Consider the following 19,554-nt stretch of genomic DNA (forward strand, 5'->3'; position numbering starts at 1 on the left):
CAAGCGGCTAACCGGATCCTGACAAACGGAAATCTGGTTGTTGGGCAGTAAGCTTCTGAGCATAAGCGGAAATCCGGATTTGACAAAGCGGCATACCGGATGTTCAGAAATTCAAAATTGTGGCTGTAACGGTAACATTAAGCGGATTTCCGGATGTCCATAACCGGTAATCCGGTTACGACCAAAATGTGCATAACGGCCAGTTTTTGAGCTCAAACTATAAGAACTCAAATCCAACTCATTTTCAATCTCTCCAACAAGCAAAAACAAAAAGCACACGTGATATCTTGAGCCTTCAAACTTGCGAAATACAAACATTGAATCTTTTCTTGTTCTTTTTTTTTTAATATCTACTCATTGAGTGAGTTTCATTGTAACCTTCATTTATTCATCTCAATTGTAAGAGTTTGAGTGTGTGAGACACTTGAGTGAAGAGATTGAGAGATAATCTCTTTATTGTAAAGGTTTATTGACACCTCGAAGTCAATTGTAATCGTTGAAGCCTCAAGCTTGGATCGCTTGGAGGCGTGGACGTAGGCGGGGATTGCCGAACCACGTAAAAATTCATGTGTTTGTTTCTCTTCTCCCTTACTCTTTAATTATTGTGCTTTTCTTGAACTTATTGCTTTTAATTTTTATTAAGAAATTAGATTGCTTGTGTGAATTTGCTAGGATAATTTTTAAATTTTCAATTCACCCCCCCCCCTCTTGGGTTGCACACTTATATTTCATTTGGTGTCAGAGCAAGGTGCTCTTATTTAGACTTAACCGTCTAGAGCTAAAGATCAATGGCAACTCAAAATGATTTCATATTTAGGGAAGGACAGTCCACCACTAGACCACCTTACTTTGATGGAAACGATTACCCATATTGGAAAACTAGGATGAGAATTTACTTGCAAGCCTTAGATTATGAAATTTGGGAAATCGTTAATGATGGTCATTTCATGCCTTTGACTAAAAATAAAGTCGGAGAAGATATTCCAAAACCTTCACGGGATTGGAATGAATTTGAAAAGAGAAAAGCTTCTCTAAATTCCAAGGCCATGAATGCCTTGTTTTGTGCACTAGATAAGAAAGAGTTTCATAGAGTGTCTAGTTGCGAAAGTGCTAATGAGATTTGGCACAAACTTGAAGTTGTCTATGAAGGCACGAACCAAGTAAAAGAATCTAAAATAAGTAGGTACACTCGACAATACGAATTGTTCCAAATGGAACAAAATGAAAATGTGTACTCTATGTATACTAGATTTACGGATACAGTGAACACTCTAGGAGCCTCTTGCCATTGAGGAAGCTAAGGATTTAAATGTATTACCTATTGACGATTTAATTGGCTCTCTCATTTCATATGAAGAAGATTTGGCAGCTGAAAAAGGGCATGAGGAAAAGAAGAAAAACATTGCTCTCAAGGCCTCAAAACGTGAGAGTGATGAGGAAAGCGAAATGGATGATGAGGAGTTGGCTATGTTGGCTAGAAGATTCAGAAAATTTTACAAAAAGAATAATGAGCAGAGAAAGTTCAGAGGCTACAAGAACAAGAAGGAGAAGAAGGAGCAAATCACTTGTTATGAATGCAAGAAGCCCGGACACATACGATCGGAATGTCCTCTTCTCAACAAACTCAAGAAGAAAGCTATGGTGGCCACATGGGATGATAGCGATGAGGAAACAAGTGACGATGATGAACAACAAGAAGTGACAAATTTAGCTCTTATGGCCGTTGGGGAAGAATCATGTGACGAACTTGATGAGGTAAGTGTTCTTCCTACATATGATGAATTACATTATGCCTTTAAGGATTTGCATGATGAGCTGATGAAGATTGTGTGAATTTGCTAGGATAATTTTTAAATTTTCAATTCACCCCCCCCTCTTGGGTTGCACACTTATTTTTTTGGTCCAATAACATGCTGCCACGTCACCGATCAACAGTGTATATAAATTTTGTCCAATAGAATCGTGACACCTCATCAGTTAATGCCACATCATCGGTCAATGCCACGTCATCATTCCGTATGTGTGAACAGTGTTGTGAACAATATCATGGACAATATCGTACATGTGAATAGTACCGTACATGTGAACAGTGACATTTTTCCTTTTATGCTCCTCTTAAAATTTTCGATTGTCCTGAGTTCAAAAGTGATGTCCGTTTTGCCGTCTGATTTCTCGTTCATTGTGAAATGACTATGATGCCCCTAAAATACATAAAATACTTAATTAAAATAAAACACACATAATTAAATCACAAGAAGCTTAAATACATAAAAATAAGGATGTTAGTAAGACTTGAATGTAAAATGACGATTTTCTCCCTTATAAATATACATTTTCTAACACTTAACAACACGTTTACACACGTTATATATTTTTGGGTCTACATAGGTTTTTAATTAAAATTTTAAAAAATATTTGAAAAAATAAGTGCGGGTTCAGCGGATACCCATGCGGGTATCCATGGATATTTAGTAAATACCAAACCTGCCCACAACCCACAAAATTACCTACAACGAGCAAGTTTCGACAGGCGTGTTTAGACGGGTTTGCGGGTTTACAGGTACCATTCCCATCCTTATCATAAATATTACACATCTAAAATTATCAAATGCTAAATAGACATTCAACTGACACAGCATTGAAAACCTAAAAAGCAAGATGCTTGGAAGTTGAAAGCGAATCTCATCAGTTGAGTCTACCCCTTTTACAGGATATTGGTGTTATTGGTTGCTTAAATTCTTCGAGAAGACTTGACTCTACATATGTAGGGAATGACGAGGGCGATGCTGCTTCCTCCATAAATTTGAAGATGGGTTTTTTTATCAAAAATAATAGAGTGGATTTTTCTTTTTGCTTTTTAATATATGTACGCTTCTCAAAAATTTATAATTTTATATTTAAGTAAAAAAAATTCATAACTTTTATTTAAAAAGGATCTTAAAAATATTTCTATTAAATAAACTTATTTTCTAAATTAAATATATTTATTTCTTAAACTATAAAACCTAATTCCTTTGTTCGTTTTGACTTATGATAATATAAATGTCAAAACTCAAATAACCTTGTTTAAGATACTTTAATTTATTAAAAAAAATGCCACTTATATTTAGATATTAAAAAATAAATAAACGTATCATTTACATTTATTTTATATCAATTCAGACTTCAATCAAATTTAAATTCATTTAGATTACTGATAAGAAGACAAATGCTACCTTTGTTTATTTTACTAAATATTATTTTTCTTGTTTAATATAATATAATAGTTTGATCAATAAAATTTGTATTTCTCTACCAGATGATGGGTCTATTTCATGTGGGTGGCCCTAAAAATCTAAAGTTTAAAAAGTGTGTTTAATATGTGAAAATATTGCTAAGCTTTGGACTTAAAAGAAACTAGTCATTAAATTGGCTTTGCGAAAACATGAATATAAACGAAAAAACAAGTAAAGAGGAAGTATGAAATTTTCTCACAAGAAAAAGTGATAGAGAAGAGAAGAAGATTGTGACTATGACTTAAAATTAATTAGAGGGCAAGGTTTTAATATTTGATTGGATGATCATATTGTGCTTTTAACTTTGTTTTCTCTCAAATTTGGAGGGTAAATTCCTAATACTTCCCTCTACATTCGTGCTTTCTTAATCTTTTTACATCCTCTCTTAGGATGTTAGTTAAGATATTCACTTTTGAGAGTAATAGATACTAAGCTATTACTGTAAGCCTCTAGTACTATATATTTAGAGAAGAGTTTGTGTAATAATCACTTTGGTTATACAATGGAAGGTTATATTAGACTACGATCCCGTCATTTGCCCTATTTTGATTTTTCACATAAAAACTATGTCTCTTGTGGTTGACTTATTGCCTTAGATTATAGTTGTTTTCTTTCTATTTATTTCTTTGTGGTACACATCTTGTTTCAATCAGACAACTTAAGATCGAGGGAAAGAGTTAGTTTTTGCTTGAATTGTGATTACTTGTGTGAATTCCTTTCTAAAATAGGATGTTTAAATATTTTATCATGTTTTTGCTATGTTAAATCCACTCTTTTTATTTTAAATGGCTCCAAGACTTGCATTATACAAAAATTTTAGTAACTTAAAATATAAGAATCAATCATCATAAATTAGGGATTCATCTTCCAAGTATATAACCCATAATAGTTGTGATTTATTGTCATATACGCATATTGTTGGAGACATGTGGCTCCATTTCCATTAGCGGAGTAATAGTAGAGCATTTTAATAAGTTAGTAAAGCATTTTATGTTAGGTCGTACATGTGGTCTTCTCTACATCCATATATTCTAAGGAAGCATGGCTATATTTGCATGGTTTACGGAATCGAGAAAAAGAAGGGAAATAAGAAGAATTAAGCTTAAAAGAGTTCTCCAGTTAGTAATGCTCTTCGAAGCAATTGTAGTTTGTAGTATTCAAGCATTTGTTTTAATGAGATGCTTGAATACATTTGAAAGTTCTCTTCTTTGTGTGTGTATTTGAGAGAAATGGAGTATTAGGTTCTTTTGGGAAGTGAGGTTGAGAGTTATTTTGTGTTCTACATTTGTTCACTATATTGGTGGAAACTTGATATCCCTTCTGTGGACATAGGCAATTTTCCAAATCACGTAAATCTTCTCTCTTTCTCTCCTCTTGTTAGTATCTTGCATCATCATGTAACACATTTTCGCACAATAATTGGTATCAAAGTCAGGTCTGACCTTGGCTAGGTAATTGGAGTCATGGCCCAAAACTCTTCAATAGCCCCAAAGGTAATTGCAGATCCACTGGTAGCTTCATCTACACCTTTAGTCTCGAGGTCCACAAGGTCGACAAGGACAGTGTTGACAAATTCAAATTTTGAAGTGGAAAAATTTAATGTAAAAGTGTCATGATGGATCTACAAGAGTTTTAATAGATGTCTAGTATGGATATAAAATTGTAACCATAAGAAATGGAGTTCTTAAAATAGTTTCTGGTGCCCTGGCGGTAATAAAAGGTATCATGAAAAATAACCCATACTATTTATACGGTGATACAATTATTAAAACAATAGCCATTATTTTTAGAGAAAATAAAGATTCTGAGATTATCAGACTATGACATATACGTTTGGGATATCCTGGTTAGAAAACTTTACAGAACGGCTTGTTGAAAGGTGACAAAATAGGCGAGCTGAAATTTTGCGAGTATTGTGTTCTAAGAAAGTAGTCCAAAGTGAATTTGGTCCGACAATCCATATTATAAACATTCAGACATGTAGGAACCAACAAGAACATTGTCCTTGAGTGGTATGCACTATTTTGCCACTTTTGTTGATGGCTTTTCTAGAAGAGTTTAGGTGTATGTAATAAAGACTAAGGATGAAGTATTAGATTATTTTTTGAAGTGGAAGACGATGGTTGAGAATCAAACTGGCAAAAAAATTAAGTCACTTCAACCAGATAGTGGTATGGAGTATATCAATGATTTGCTTGTGAAATTATGCCAAGTTAATTGCATCATTTGACACTTTACAGTAAGAAGAAATCCACAATAGAATGGGTTGGCTGAACCCATGAATCGAACTTTGTTGGAAAAGGTTCGTTGCATGTTGTCTAATGCTAGATTAGGCAAAGCATTTTGGGCTAAGGCAGTGGCATATGCAAGCCATCTCATTAAGTGATTGCCATCCGCTGTAATAAGAGACAAGACTCCTATGAAAGTCCGGTATGGAAAACCTACTAATGATTATGATTTTATATCTCTTCAGCTTCATTGCCTATTATCATGTAAAGGAATCGAGGTTAGATGTGAGGGCTAAGAAAGCTTGTTCACAGGAATTACCTCAGGCATGAAGGGATACTAACTTTGGTGTCTCGAAATAAAGAAGATAATTTTTAATAGGATGTCACCTTTGATGAATCTATCATGTTAAAAAAGGTACCAATATGTTAGCCTAAAGGGCTACACATAATGTAATTTTAATGATAACAAACATGTGTATTTAGTGATTTAATAAATATTGTATTTCACATTTTCACTAGTTTTTTAAGGGTAATATTTATGCAAGTGAATCAAGTGAAATCAAGCTCAAGACTCTCAACGGACAACGACGAACTCAAGAATAAAGTTTAGAGCTCAACAGACAAATTATTGCGATAAATTCTTGTAAAGTCGGTATGATTTAATTGATGCATGATTTAGCATTTGAGAAGCTCAAGAGATTTATTTAAATAATTACTTTTCATAAACTAAAATGTTTTATTTTTATAAGGTAAAATATTTTGTGGATTTGAGTAATTTGGACTTAAATAAAAAGTTTTGCAATATTTGATTTTAATAAGTATTATTTTGATTTTCAAAGTTGGACCTATTTGAAAGACAAGTATGCAACCCAAGAGGGGGGGTGAATTGGGATTCTAAAAAATTATTCAATATTAAAGAAAATCTTAATGCAAATATAGCTCAAATTCAAAGCAATAACAATTAAGATGATCACAATATAAAAAGATAAGGGAAGAGAGATTCAAACACGAGATTTTTACGAGGTTCGGCCAACCTCGCCTACGTCCACGCCTCCAAGCTTTCCGGGCTTGAGGATTCCACTAAGCAAGCCTCCAAGGCTTCAAATGCTTACACTTGACTTCCAAGGTGTCAATGGACCTTTACAACAAGAGATTATCCCCAATCTCTTAACCCAAGTGTATCCCAACACTTACAATCACTCAAAGTAAAAGATTACAAATTGTTTTGCCTCTCACAATATATAAGATTACACAATGATGTTTGATATGTGAGTAGATGAAGCAAGAATGTGTTCTAAGCTCTATGAAGATTGTATTCTCGAATATTAGCTCAAATGGTTGTGTTGTGATCAATCTTCTTTGAATTTGAATGAGCTTATTTATATTTGGAGCTGAAAATCTAGCCGTTACAAACTGTCGGACAGAAAACGGTTCGCCGTTAGTCATTAACGGTTAACTGTTTAGGCTGGTCAAAGTTACCGTTGAGCCAGATTTCAAATAAACGGTTTGCCGTTTAGGATTGCCCTTTCACCGTTAACTTCCAGAGACCTGCACAATGAACATCAGTTAATCCGTTTTCATTTAGCGGTTAAGGGTTTGCATAAAGTGGCTTCTCTGGGTGTTATCGGTTGACCGTTTAAAAATAAACGGTTTGCCGTTTGTCTCCAGTAACCTGCACAATAAATTAGCCTTATCAGTTTTCGTTAATCAATGCCAGAGGAGGACAACCTTCAATTCTGGACGTTATCGGTTAACCGTTTAAAATAAACGGTTCCCCGTTAGTGTCCAGTAGCCTTCCCATCTTGGGTGTTTCCGTTAAGCATAAACGGCTAGAGCTTAGGCAAATATGTTGCTCTCTGGTGATAATCGGTTAACCGTTTAAAAGCAAACGGTTTACCGTTAATTTCCAGTAACCTCCCTATCCATTGTGTTTTCCGTTTTCCATAAACGGTTAGAGGTTTAGGAAATGTGTTACTCTCTGCCTATAATCGGTTAACCGTTTAAAATAATCGGTTCACCGTTTATAACCAGAATTGCAATTTTAAACATGTTTTTGCAGAGAATTTCTTTCTAATTTGAAAAACCATCTTTTATGAAGAAATAAGGCAATGATTAAAAGAGTTTTCGTTTATTAAGAAATAGCTCCAATATTTATGTCAAAATACATTTAAAATTTGTTATCATCAAAATCAATATTATTAACATATTTATGTTAACACTATTTGCAAACATTTGAAAGGTTTTGGGTCATACTATAATTTATGAATATTTTGGACTAAAGTAAAAGATTTTGAGAACTTTGAAAAATATGGGTATTATGTTAACATTTTGAAAGAGGACCTCTTTAAAAAATAATTATATATTTGGGGTCATATCATAATTTCATAAAGTTTTGAAATGACAATTACTATTTAGAAATTCTAAAATTGGACCTCTTTGTAAAGTTTTATAACGTTTTGAACCATAGTATCATTACAGAAAGTATTGGGCCAAAGTGTAATTTTGGTGAATAGTATTACTGTAGCAAAATTCAAGAATAACAGTAATATCACTGTTACAAGTGACTAGCCAGATAAATCAAGCGGCTAACCGCTTGGTTGCGGGAATTTGTCTATAACGGCTAGTTTTCGGGCTTTAACTATAAAAACTCAACTCCAACTTCATTTTAAGGACTAATGCAAGCATAAACAAGATCATATAACATATATTGAGCTTCCATTTCGCAAATCATCATTTATTGAATCATCATTGAGTTATAATTTATTTATCCACTCTTAAAAGAGAGTTTCATTGTTGTAATTTTCATTTCTCATAAAATTGTGAGTGTACAAGTGTGAGAAACACTTGGGGTAAAGAGATTGGGGAGATAATCTCTTGATTGTAAAGGTCCATTGACACGTTTAGTCCTTAAAACTTCATTTTAAGGACTAATGCAAGCATAAATAAGATCATATAACATATATTGAGCTTCCATTTCACAAATCATCATTTATTGAATCATCATTGAGCTATAATTTGTTTATCCACTCTTAAAGAGAGTTTCATTGTTGTAATTTTCATTTCTCATAAAATTGTGAGTGTACAAGTGTGAGAAACACTTGGGGTGAAGAGATTGGGGAGATAATCTCTTGATTGTAAAGGTCCATTGACACCTTGGAAGTCAATTGTAAACATTTGAAGCCTTGGGAGGTTTGGATAGTGAAATCCTCAAGCCGGGTGAACTTGGAGGCGTTGACGTAGGTGGGGATTGCCAAACCACGTAACAATCCTTGTGTTTGTTTTCTCTTCCCTTACTCTTTTACTATTGTGCTTGATTGAATTTATTGTTTCTGATTCCATTAAGACATTAGATTGAATTGTTGTGTGGTTTGCTTAGCATAAGTTTTAAAATCCTAATTCATCCCCCCTCTTGGGTTGCATAACTTGTATTTCATTTGGTATCAGAGCAAGGTGCTCTTGTGTAGACTTAACCATCTAGAGTTAAAGATCCATGGCAACCCATAATGACTCAACCTTTAGGGAAGGACAGTCCACAATTAGACCATTATTCTTTGACGATAATGACTACCCATATTGGAAAATTAGGATGAGAATTTATTTACAAGCATTAGATTATGAAATTTAGGAAGTTGTTTGTGATGGTCCATTTATGCCTTTGACTAAAAACGAAGTCAGGAAATATATTCCAAAACTTTCACGGGACTGGAATGAATTGGAAAAGGGAAAAACTTCTCTAAATTCCAAAGTTATGAATGCCTTGTTTTCTGCACTACATAAGAAAGAGTTTCATAGAGTGTCTAGTTGTGAAAGCGCTAATGAAAGCCATCTCATTAACCGATTGTCAACCGCTGTAATAAGAGACAAGACTCCTATGAAAGTCTGGTATGGAAAACCTGCTAATGATTATGATTTTACATGTATTCGGCTTCATTGCTGATTATCATGTAAAGGAATCGAGGTTGGATGTGAGGGCTAAGAAAACTTGTTCACAGGAATTACCTCAGGCATGAAGGGATACTAACTTTGGTGTCTCGAAATAAAGAAGTTAATTTTTAATAGGATGTTGATGAATCTATCATGTTAAAAAAGGGACCAATGGAGTTATACTACAAGTGGAGCAAATTCCACAACAGGTGGAGTTCGTTGAAACAAGATAGTTTTAGCAAATAAAAAATCTCCCATGTCATGGAGAACATTAAAGAAACTACATAAGAAGAAGAGGTTTCAACCTAAGAACCTCAACAACAATAAGAATTTATTGCAGTTAGAAAACTGAGACAAGAGATTCAAAAACTTGCTCGATTTGTTGACATGGTGACCTATGCTATTCCAATTATAGATGATGATGTCCCTTTTATTTGTTGAGAATTACTCTAAAGTTCAAAATGCAAAAAATGTACGAAAGCCATGGAAGAAGAGATGTAGTCTCTTGGAAAGAACAAGACTTGTAAGTTAGCTCAATTGCTGAAGGATAATAAGGCAACTGGGTGCAAGTGGGTATTTACTAAGTAGGAAGGGTTTTTTTGACCAAAAAAATGTATGTCATAAGACAAGATTGGTGGCAAAAGGCTGTGCTCAGAAGGAATGTATAAATTACAATGAGATATTTTCTCCAATTGTGAAACATTCTTACATTAGAATTTTGATGGTCTTGGTAGCACAATTAAATTTAGAGCTTGCACAATTTGATGTAAAAACAACTTTCTTACATGGTGATGTAGAAGAGAAAATCTATATAACTCAGCCAGAAGATTTCAAGATTGTTGGTAAAAGAGATTGGGTATGTAAACTGAACAAATCATTATATAGGTTGAAGCAGTCTTCAAAGCAGTGGTATGGGCAATTTGACAAGTTTATGCTTGGGTAAAGGTACACAGGAAGTAAGTTTGGCCATTGTGTATTTTCATAAGTTATAAGATGGATCTTTTATCTATCTTCTCTTGTACGTTGATGACATGCTGATCGTTTCAGAGAATCCTAAAGAAGTTGAAAAGTTGAAGGCTCAGCTAAGTAGAGGATTTGAGATGAAAGATCTTAAAGAAACCAAGAAGATTCTCTATATGGAAATCAACAAAGATAGAAAGAAGGGCAAGCTTTGTCTAATGCAAAAATAGTATTTAAAGAAAGTACTATAACGTTTTGACACAAATGAGTCAAAACCAATGAGTAATCCACTTCCCCTTCATTTCAAGCTTAACTCTATGATGTCTCCCAACATTGACGCGGAACAAGAATACATGTCAAATGTTTCATTTGCAAATGCTGTCAGTAGTTTAATGTATGCAATGGTATGTATGGGACTTGACATTTCACATGTTGTTGGAGTAGGAGGCAGCTATATGCACAACCCTAGAAAAGGACACTGGCAAGTTGTAAAATGGATTTTGAGGTGTATTCTAAAACTTTGGATTTTGGTTTGATGTTCTAGCTAGATGATTCAATTAATCATTGTATGGTTGAATATGTTGATTCTGACTATGCTGGTGATTTGAAAAAGAGTCAATCAACTACTGGTTATGTATTCACTCTTGCAAAAGCTCTAGTCAATTGGAAGTCCGCTTTACAGTCAACATTTGCTTTGTCTGCAATAGAGACAGAGTATATGGTAGTTAGAGAGGTTGTTCAAGAAGCCATTTGGTTGCAAGGTTTACTTGGAAAATTTGGAGTTGAACAAAAGCATATATATCATTGTGTATTACAATAGCCAAAGTGCTATTCACTTACCCAAGAACCAAATATACCATGCACGAACGAAGAATATTGATGTTCAGTATCATTTTCTATAAGATATTCTTCAAGAAGGAAAGATCATACTTCATAAGATTAAAACCACTTATAATCCTATGGATATGTTGAGTAAGGTGATAGCTGTAATCAAGTTCAAATATTGTTTGGACTTGATTAATATACTACAAATTTAAACACCTTCGTATGTGTAGCAGTGTTAGGTGTATTTAGAAATATCCTTTCTCATTTTAATTTGGAGATGGAGAAATTGGAGCTAAGGTGGAGATTGTTGGAGACATGTGGCTCCTTTTCTATTAAGTGCATTTGCTAAACTTAGTGGAGCAATAATGGAGCAATAGTGGAGCATTTTAATAAGTTAGTGAAGCATTTTGTGTTAGGCAACACATGTGGTCTTCTCTACATCCACATCTCTTAAGAGAGGATGGCTATAAATAGCCATGCATTTACATGGTTTTAGCAATCGAGAAAAAGAAAGGAAATAAGAAGAATTAAGCTTAAAGGAGTTCTCCAATTTGTAGTGCTCTTCTGAGCAATTGTTGTTTGTAGTATTCAAGCATTTGTTTCAGTGAGGTGCTTGAATACATTTGAAGGTTCTCTTCTTTATATGTATATTTAAGAGAAATGATGTATTGGGTATTTTAAGAAAGTGAGGTTAAGAATTATTTTGTGTTCCACATTTGTTCACCACATTAGTGGAAACTTGTGATCTCCCTCAACATAAACAACTTGCGAACCATGTAAATCTTGTATGTTCTTTTTTTTTTTTTCCCTCTTTCTTTCCTTTGTTATTATCTCGCATCATTGTTTAACACGCTTCCGCACAACACATATCATGCCGTTGCTAGCTACTGATTTCTTTTTTAAAATAAAACTCCCAAAGCCTTATCTAGAGATATTATAAATCTTTGGTTGGAAATCGTATTATTCCTTTATAACGGGAAATTTTTTTCTCGAAAAGTCGAAGGTGGGAAACATCCAATCTAATCCAAAAATTAAAATTCTTCGAAAATAAAAACTAAAATCAATTATGGTTGATATTTTCAGAGAGCTGGTCTATAAAATAATAATTTTCATCGTAATCTCTTTTTTAAAAAAAAATTATTATTTCCTTTAGAGTTTAGTGCTGCAATTACCAATTCTCTTATCAAATTGAAGTCTTTGAACTCTCACATGAATAACCTTTCATTTTAGCTCTTTCCAAACTCCAAAGTCAGAACATGTATGTCATTCAACCACTACGAAATTAATATGATACACCTAGGTTGAACAGGTCTTGTAATTACTTTTAAAAAATTGCCACCATGCGTATTATAGTGGAGTTAATTATTTAATCATATGTATATAACCGCTAGCTACGCATATCTTGTAGTATAAACAACCAATATGAATTCCAATTCATTCTCGCTTGCTTTCATCTTCATCAATTGCATTCTACTTTCGTATACAACTTGCATGGCCATGGCCATGGATACTGAAGCCGTTTTTGAGTCTTACAAGGTGGCATTGAGGCAAGCATTTACATCGCAGCCATCACCCAAGGCCAATTCTGCGAATCACTGGAAACCCTCTCCTCCACCACCAGTGTAATAAAAATCCTCAATTGCTCTGCCATAATCAGTGCCGATTTTATCAAGCTTTATACCGATTGATATCTATCAATGCAGACACCCTACTAAACCATATGATTTTATAGTTATTTAAACAATGACTCAATCAAAGCACATGGTCTAATAATGAATTGAAACTGACTCTATTAAAATATATTATTTAATAACGTGTCTATATATATATATAAAAAGAGGGTTTAGTAACTAATAAAAAAAAACAACAACAACAACAATAATAATAATAATAATAACAATAATATTTTTTAGTTGCAGATGCCTAAATGTGAATTTTATATCGATTCAACATTACATCATATGGTTAAATTTTAGCTGTACAAGATTGTTTTGCTTTTCTAGTATGATTTGTATTATTACAATTTTTTCAAAGGGGTTCAATACATCACAAACCGGTATATGGAATTAATTTTAATTATTACTATCATTTTAAATGTAGATGCTCATAAACATTATTATTTCAACGTGATATTTGGATGAAATTTGGTTCCATCAAGGTCAATGCTAGTTAACTTAATTGGTAATTTTTGTTTTTGTTTTTTTTGATTTTTTTGAATTGATACAAGAGATCCCAGAAGTTTCAACCCTTACACATGGGTGGGAGGAGACTCTATCGTCATTAAGCGATACTTCAAAAGGTAAAAATCGTGTTCACCCATGGGACTTCAATTTTTGCTAAAGATAAAAAGTTAAAAATATAAAATTTATCTTTTTACTTAATATAAAAAATTTATCTTTGAACGGATGAAACAGTTGTACAACGAGAACATTTTAAGTAATTTTAAAAATAAATCAAATAAACCAGTAAGTAGCTGATAATGTGGGGATCAAAGCCGCATAAATTCATACAACACTAGTTACTACAACAAAGGTTAGCTGAAATTATGAGTTATATTACACGTGATTACTTTCTTAAAAACAGTAATGCTAGAAGCAAGAACTCTTCACACAAAACGACTGACATTACAATTTTGGTGGGTTGAAAATGCCATATTTGTAATGTATATCTAACACTAACAATAACACGTTGAAAGCAGTGGTGCGGGGAAAATGTAATTTACTTAAAAAATTTTATTTTTCTCAAGTATTTTCAAATAATTTTAGATTTAACATACTCTTTAAAGTGATTTCGATGATGAAAATATAATTTTGAACCTATCTTTTGTTAAATTATTTAAAGCTAACGTGGACAAATCACAAATTTTATTGAGGTAAATACAATTTTTTGTTTTAATTTAGAAAAAAAAAACCTGAAAATTTTGAGGCAAGCGGGGCATGTGGTTCTGCCACTTGTTGAAAATAACTTGTAGCGAGAATATTTCTTAATTTCTACATCAACACTTTTTCTAGCTAGCTTGCAGTGTTGATCTTAATATGAAATTTTATTGTGGATATGCCTCTCATAATGGTGTTGTGGTCGAGGATCATGATCTTCTTACTATCTAAATTTCTCTTGAATAGAAATTTAGGCCGTGATTAACATAAATAAAAAAAAATAAAGAAATTGAGTTTTGTAGATATATTATCATAAAAACAAAAGACAAGATTTTAAAAATTAAGGAAAATGTAGATCAGAAGGAAATTCTAATCGTTTAATCCACCCATTAATCTATAAATAGACAAAAAAAGTTTTAAAATGACAAAAAAAAATCACTTTCAACTATATCCAGTTCTCAAAAAGACCGTTTCAAAAGTCTCCTTACTGTGAAGCTTCCACACAATGTTTAAGAAATGGCCGTCACACATCTATGCTACGCGTTTATTTGACAAGTTCTTTGACTAAAAAATATTTAACCATAGTCTAAAATACCATTACTACCATTTATAAAAAGAGCATAAAACAGTTATAGTAAGAACAAGCATTAACAATGAATGCCGTTTTATATTTTCTCATTTGCTTCTTGATTCATGGGTTTTTTCTTTCACATACTACTTACATGGCCAAAGCCAATAAAATTGAAATTTCTTCCCAAGCTAAGTTTTTCCCTTATAAATTAAAGATTGTGTCCAAGAGGGTACCTAAACCACGGCCACCATCTCCTAGGCCCAATGTTCCTATTCATTTCAAAAGACCTCCTCCTGCACTACCGCCGCCAATGAGACCGCCACCGCCGCCACCAGGATATTGAAGCAGCAGCTGCATTTGACATACAGATATAATCTGCTAGAGTTATATATCAATTATGTTATATGCTTTCATTTTATATATGTTTTGTGATTTGACGATGGTGAACTTATGTTGATATGAATAAAACTCCTTTCTCTTTCTCTGGATGAAATTAATTATTTTTATATACGATTCAATTGTTAATTAATTTCCGTGAATTTGATTTCCGGCAATCGTCAAATTTACTGCTCCCTTGAATTGGCGACTCTTTGACCATGATGTGAATTAATTTATTATGTAATGCAATAAAACATGGAGCTGGCTACGGTACAGCTTCTGTACCTTACAGACCAGGTTAGCCAGCTCCCCAAGGGGGGCGTATGTTCCAACCTCCATAAAACATTGGATTACCTAGTGAGAAACACTTGTGTGCTGAACTGATAGGTCAGTCTGATGATTAGGGGTGTTCAAAATCTAATTTGATCCGCTCAATCCATCTAATCTATGAAAATCTGATTCGTGAATTCATAGATTAGATATGGATTGAAAATTTAAAAATCCGCAGTCGATGGATTGGATATGGATTTATTTCTATAAATCCGTAAAAATTCATGAATCCGCAAAAAAAAATAAAAAATATATATATATATATATTTATTTATTTATTTAGTTAGTTAGTTAAAAAATTATTATAAATTTAATTAAAGAATATTATAAATGTGACATTACATAGTTACATAAGCACTATAACATATCTTAGCCATTACCCAATAATAATATTGCATAAAAAATAATTAAATAATCAAATATACAAATATAATTTGTAAAAATTATAAAACAAAATAAAAGCAAAGTCACACGCACTAGCAAAAGCAAAGTAACATAACATCAAGTTACCAACAATTTGCAAAGTCACCGCCGTCGCACGCACTACCAACACTCAATACTGGTTCGATACACTCTCGACACCGATTTGAAGGACGTCGGCCGCATGATTCCAGCGAGAGCAAGCCATCTTCTCCCCGAGTCCATCAAGGCACTTCACAATCACTGGTTCCAGCCAAACAATTGCACTATCACAACCTTCAAGATCGCCACCCGTACTTCTCCTGGTTCCCATCGTTGACGGCTCCATAATCACCACTTTTTGACAAGTGCAATAGCCCTGGTGAAGGATCAGACTGTGTTTGGTTTCAGAAACTTCGTCATTTCAATTATTTGTGGCATTATTTTAACAATTAATTTCGGTGTTATATTAATGTATTATTGTAACTTTATTTAAACAATTAATCTTAGTGTGTTATATTTTGAAACTTTAAACGTATTATTGTAGGTTTATTTGAACAGTTAATCTCGATGTGCTATATTTTGAAACTTTGAATGTATTATTTTAGTTTTATTTAAACAATTAATTTGTTTAAATTTTATTCAATTTTAAATTTAATTGGTAGTAAAATATTTTTATATTAGATTTTTTTAAAATTTCATTAGTTCATGGATTGGGGAGAACTCAAAATTTTTAATTCGGAAACTAATGCGCAAAATGGTGGATTGGATATGGATTAAGTTAAATCCGCATCCGATCCGCAGACTTATGAATTAGATATGAATTGAGTCAAATCCGCATAGGATCCGCAGATGTATGGATTGGATTTGGATTGAGTTTAATCAATCCGTAGATTGGATTGGATTGGATTGAAAAATTATAATCTGCAAAATTATGGATCGGATATGAATTGATGTCTAATCCGTAAAATCCGATCCGCGAGCACCCTTACTGATGATGGTCTACCAACTGCCATGTGGAAAAATTATGGAGCTCATCGACTTTTAATATTCGGTGGGTCTAACTAATGATCTTACTCTGGGATCTACTAACTCTACCATATGGTAGAGCACTTACTAGACCAGTCAGCTTCACACAAATTTTTTTCATCGGTTGAGGAGAAAAAAGGTATCAGCATTTCGAATTATAATAATAGTAGTAGTAATAACAATAATAATAATAATAATAATAATAATTTCTTCTTCTTTCATCACAATCTGTTTCTTCTTCTTCACCATCATCACAATGCCATCATCAACGATCTCATCATGAATAGTCATCATCATCGGCGACCACCAGAGAGGCTTTAAGCACACCAAAATCACCCGTTTTGTCTAAATGGGACTGCAACAGGAGTAAATCTTCGCCTTTCAATTGGGTAATTATTAATTTAATAATAGAAAATCAGGCTTTTAAGGACTTCAAAATATCGCTCAATAACATTACACAATGATGTGTGCCTACATTTAAATAAATCCATTGAAACAGTTGTTTACTTGCCTCTTCCCCGATAGTCGCGTAAATGATAACGCTCACCACGATATTATCTAGCGAACATCGCCTATTATATTTTATTGCAATATTTAGCTTAAATGACTAATGGAGAAATGGTAAAGTTTCATTACTTTGTGAGCAAAAAGGAGAGCGTGATTACATAGACTTTTTTTGATCCATCCAAGTGATATGTCAAAACTTTAACTCAGTGTCATCTTTCACCATTATGTTTATGCCGCAAGCATGACATTAAAATATGCTTCACGGAGTTTTTATTAAATAATAATAATAATAATGTAAAAAAGTTAAACTAGAAATCTTCATTTAATCATATGCCTTAATAACTTTCGAGATAAAACTAAAAGAACTAGATTTGACAATTTATTAGCAGTGAATAAATGCATTATGTTAAACAAACTTTTGAAATTTAAATAAGATGATGTAAACTTTGTAAAGAAAATAACGAAATCTGTATTTGAATTTGATAGGGTTACAATTAAGTAAAATGCCAAAAAAAAAAAGACTACTTATCACATTTTATTTTTACTTCGGAGTGTCGAGTTGGTTCCAAAACTGTTTTTGAATTCAAAGAAGTCAAAATTTGCCAAACGGGTATTATTAATATCCCTTGTATTCTTTGATTTTCAAAACTAAAAATAATTTTTAAATCCTATATCAAACAAACTCTTATGGATTTGCAGATTTTCTTCTTCTATTTATAGATTTTGTATTTAAATAAGGGTAATTTGGAAATATTAAAAATTAAATGGGTAGTATGGTTAGTCTTAAGAATGAGACTCCTATTTCCTAATCTCAAATTTGTTGTGTGCTCCACAATATTGATTCTCATTCTCATGTTTAAACATAAAATAAACAATATCAATAAATTCGATCCTAAATTCTAATTACTCAATCCGAAAAGTAGGCACAGTATAGATCTTTTGCAGAAATTTATTTACATTTCGATAACTTTTTGGAACCATTTTCAATTTTTAACCAAATAAATGTGTTTCGGGCAGGGAAGCGGACAAAGCTCCGGGTTACCATTGGGGTGGGGCCAGGGCCATTGTCATCCCCACTCTTTTTTTTTTTTTGGATCACTGTACTCTTATATTTTCCTCCCATATTAAGACTTTAATTAATATTATTATTTTTTTGAATTATGTCTACATATAAATGCAGGCGAAGTAGTTGACTTCAAAAATTTACGATGACAAAGATCATAATATGAATATCAGAAAAAGCCCCAAAATCAAATTAAAGTCGTACTGCCAGCTCAAATCCTTTTTTTGAAAAAAAATAAAAGCCAGCTCATATAAACCTACATGAAATTTGCAGTACAAGAGAACAAATTCCAAAATTCAATATATATTTAAGGGACCAATCTACGTTACAGATTCTGTAAGTAACGGCCTGTGAGTTGACAAGAGGATATATGGATGCGTAGCACGTGGACGGCGGATGGAATGGGAGATTATATTTGGAACCAGACATTCCGGTTTTCTTCCGGTGACAAAATGAATTCCTTCCCGGTTGCTGACCGGTAACCCATCACTGAAAGTGGTAAAAAAAATTAGGCTGATGGGCCGTGTATTGAAAATCCAAATATTTGCAATTTGATAGTGGAAAAATGTTGGTGGTTATAGGCTTCCAGCGTATCGAATTATTATTTAGACTCGTGCATATAGCAAGCGAGGCGACGTTGCATCTCCTGCAACAGCATGGTGTGAAAAAACCCCTTCAAAATATTTTCTCACTTTGGATCCACGGTGTGTGATCCAGTTTAAGCAATCGCGGCTGCCTTGGAGGTAGCATGACCGAAACAATTTTTTTTTACCGACACCAACCTAATTAAAATACAATTAATTCTATAAATTTCTCCAGCCACATGTCCTTTTGTTACTTCTCACATCCGGTTGCACATTAACCATTAAGCCAGTTTCCCCATGCTTTGGGTTTTCTTTCCCCTTTCTGACCGATGCCAACCCTCCATCTTTCTCTATCCACATTCAACGATTGAGATTACAGGTCTGTTACTTACAGAATCTGTAAGGTAGATAGGTCCATATTTAAGATTTCAAAAGTTGAAAAAGCACTGTTACTGCAACAGCTAGCTAGCAAATCATCATTATGGATACTGGAACCACTGCACACTTGTGTAAAATTAGTTAGAATGATTATTTTCGTCCCAATATTTATAATTACTATAATACTATATTTATCTAATTGAGATATTTAAACTGTATATTAAATC

At 33.1% G+C, this 19,554-nt stretch overlaps 1 protein-coding gene across 1 annotated transcript; it reads left to right on the forward strand.

Annotated features, from left to right (window-relative positions):
* The first annotated feature begins 10,665 nt into the window (after positions 1-10,665).
* LOC127899391 (secreted RxLR effector protein 161-like) lies at positions 10,666-11,207 on the forward strand. Its single transcript, XM_052432760.1, has 2 exons — positions 10,666-10,791; positions 10,932-11,207. The coding sequence occupies exons 1-2, from the start codon at positions 10,666-10,668 to the stop codon at positions 11,205-11,207; spliced, it is 402 nt and encodes a 133-aa protein (XP_052288720.1).
* Positions 11,208-19,554: the final 8,347 nt, after the last annotated feature.

Source organism: Citrus sinensis, chromosome 8, assembly GCF_022201045.2.
Source record: "Citrus sinensis cultivar Valencia sweet orange chromosome 8, DVS_A1.0, whole genome shotgun sequence".
NCBI classification, from domain to species: Eukaryota; Viridiplantae; Streptophyta; class Magnoliopsida; order Sapindales; family Rutaceae; genus Citrus; species Citrus sinensis.

What these genes read in the sequence shown, in the direction of transcription:
- LOC127899391 (XM_052432760.1), top strand. Translation starts at nt 10,666, where the DNA reads ATGAGTAATCCACTTCCCCTTCATTTCAAGCTTAACTCTATGATGTCT. An exon ending in GTAGTTTAATGTATGCAATG is followed by an intron (nt 10,792 to 10,931) that starts GTATGTATGGGA and finishes TTGATGTTCTAG; the next exon opens with CTAGATGATTCAATTAATCA.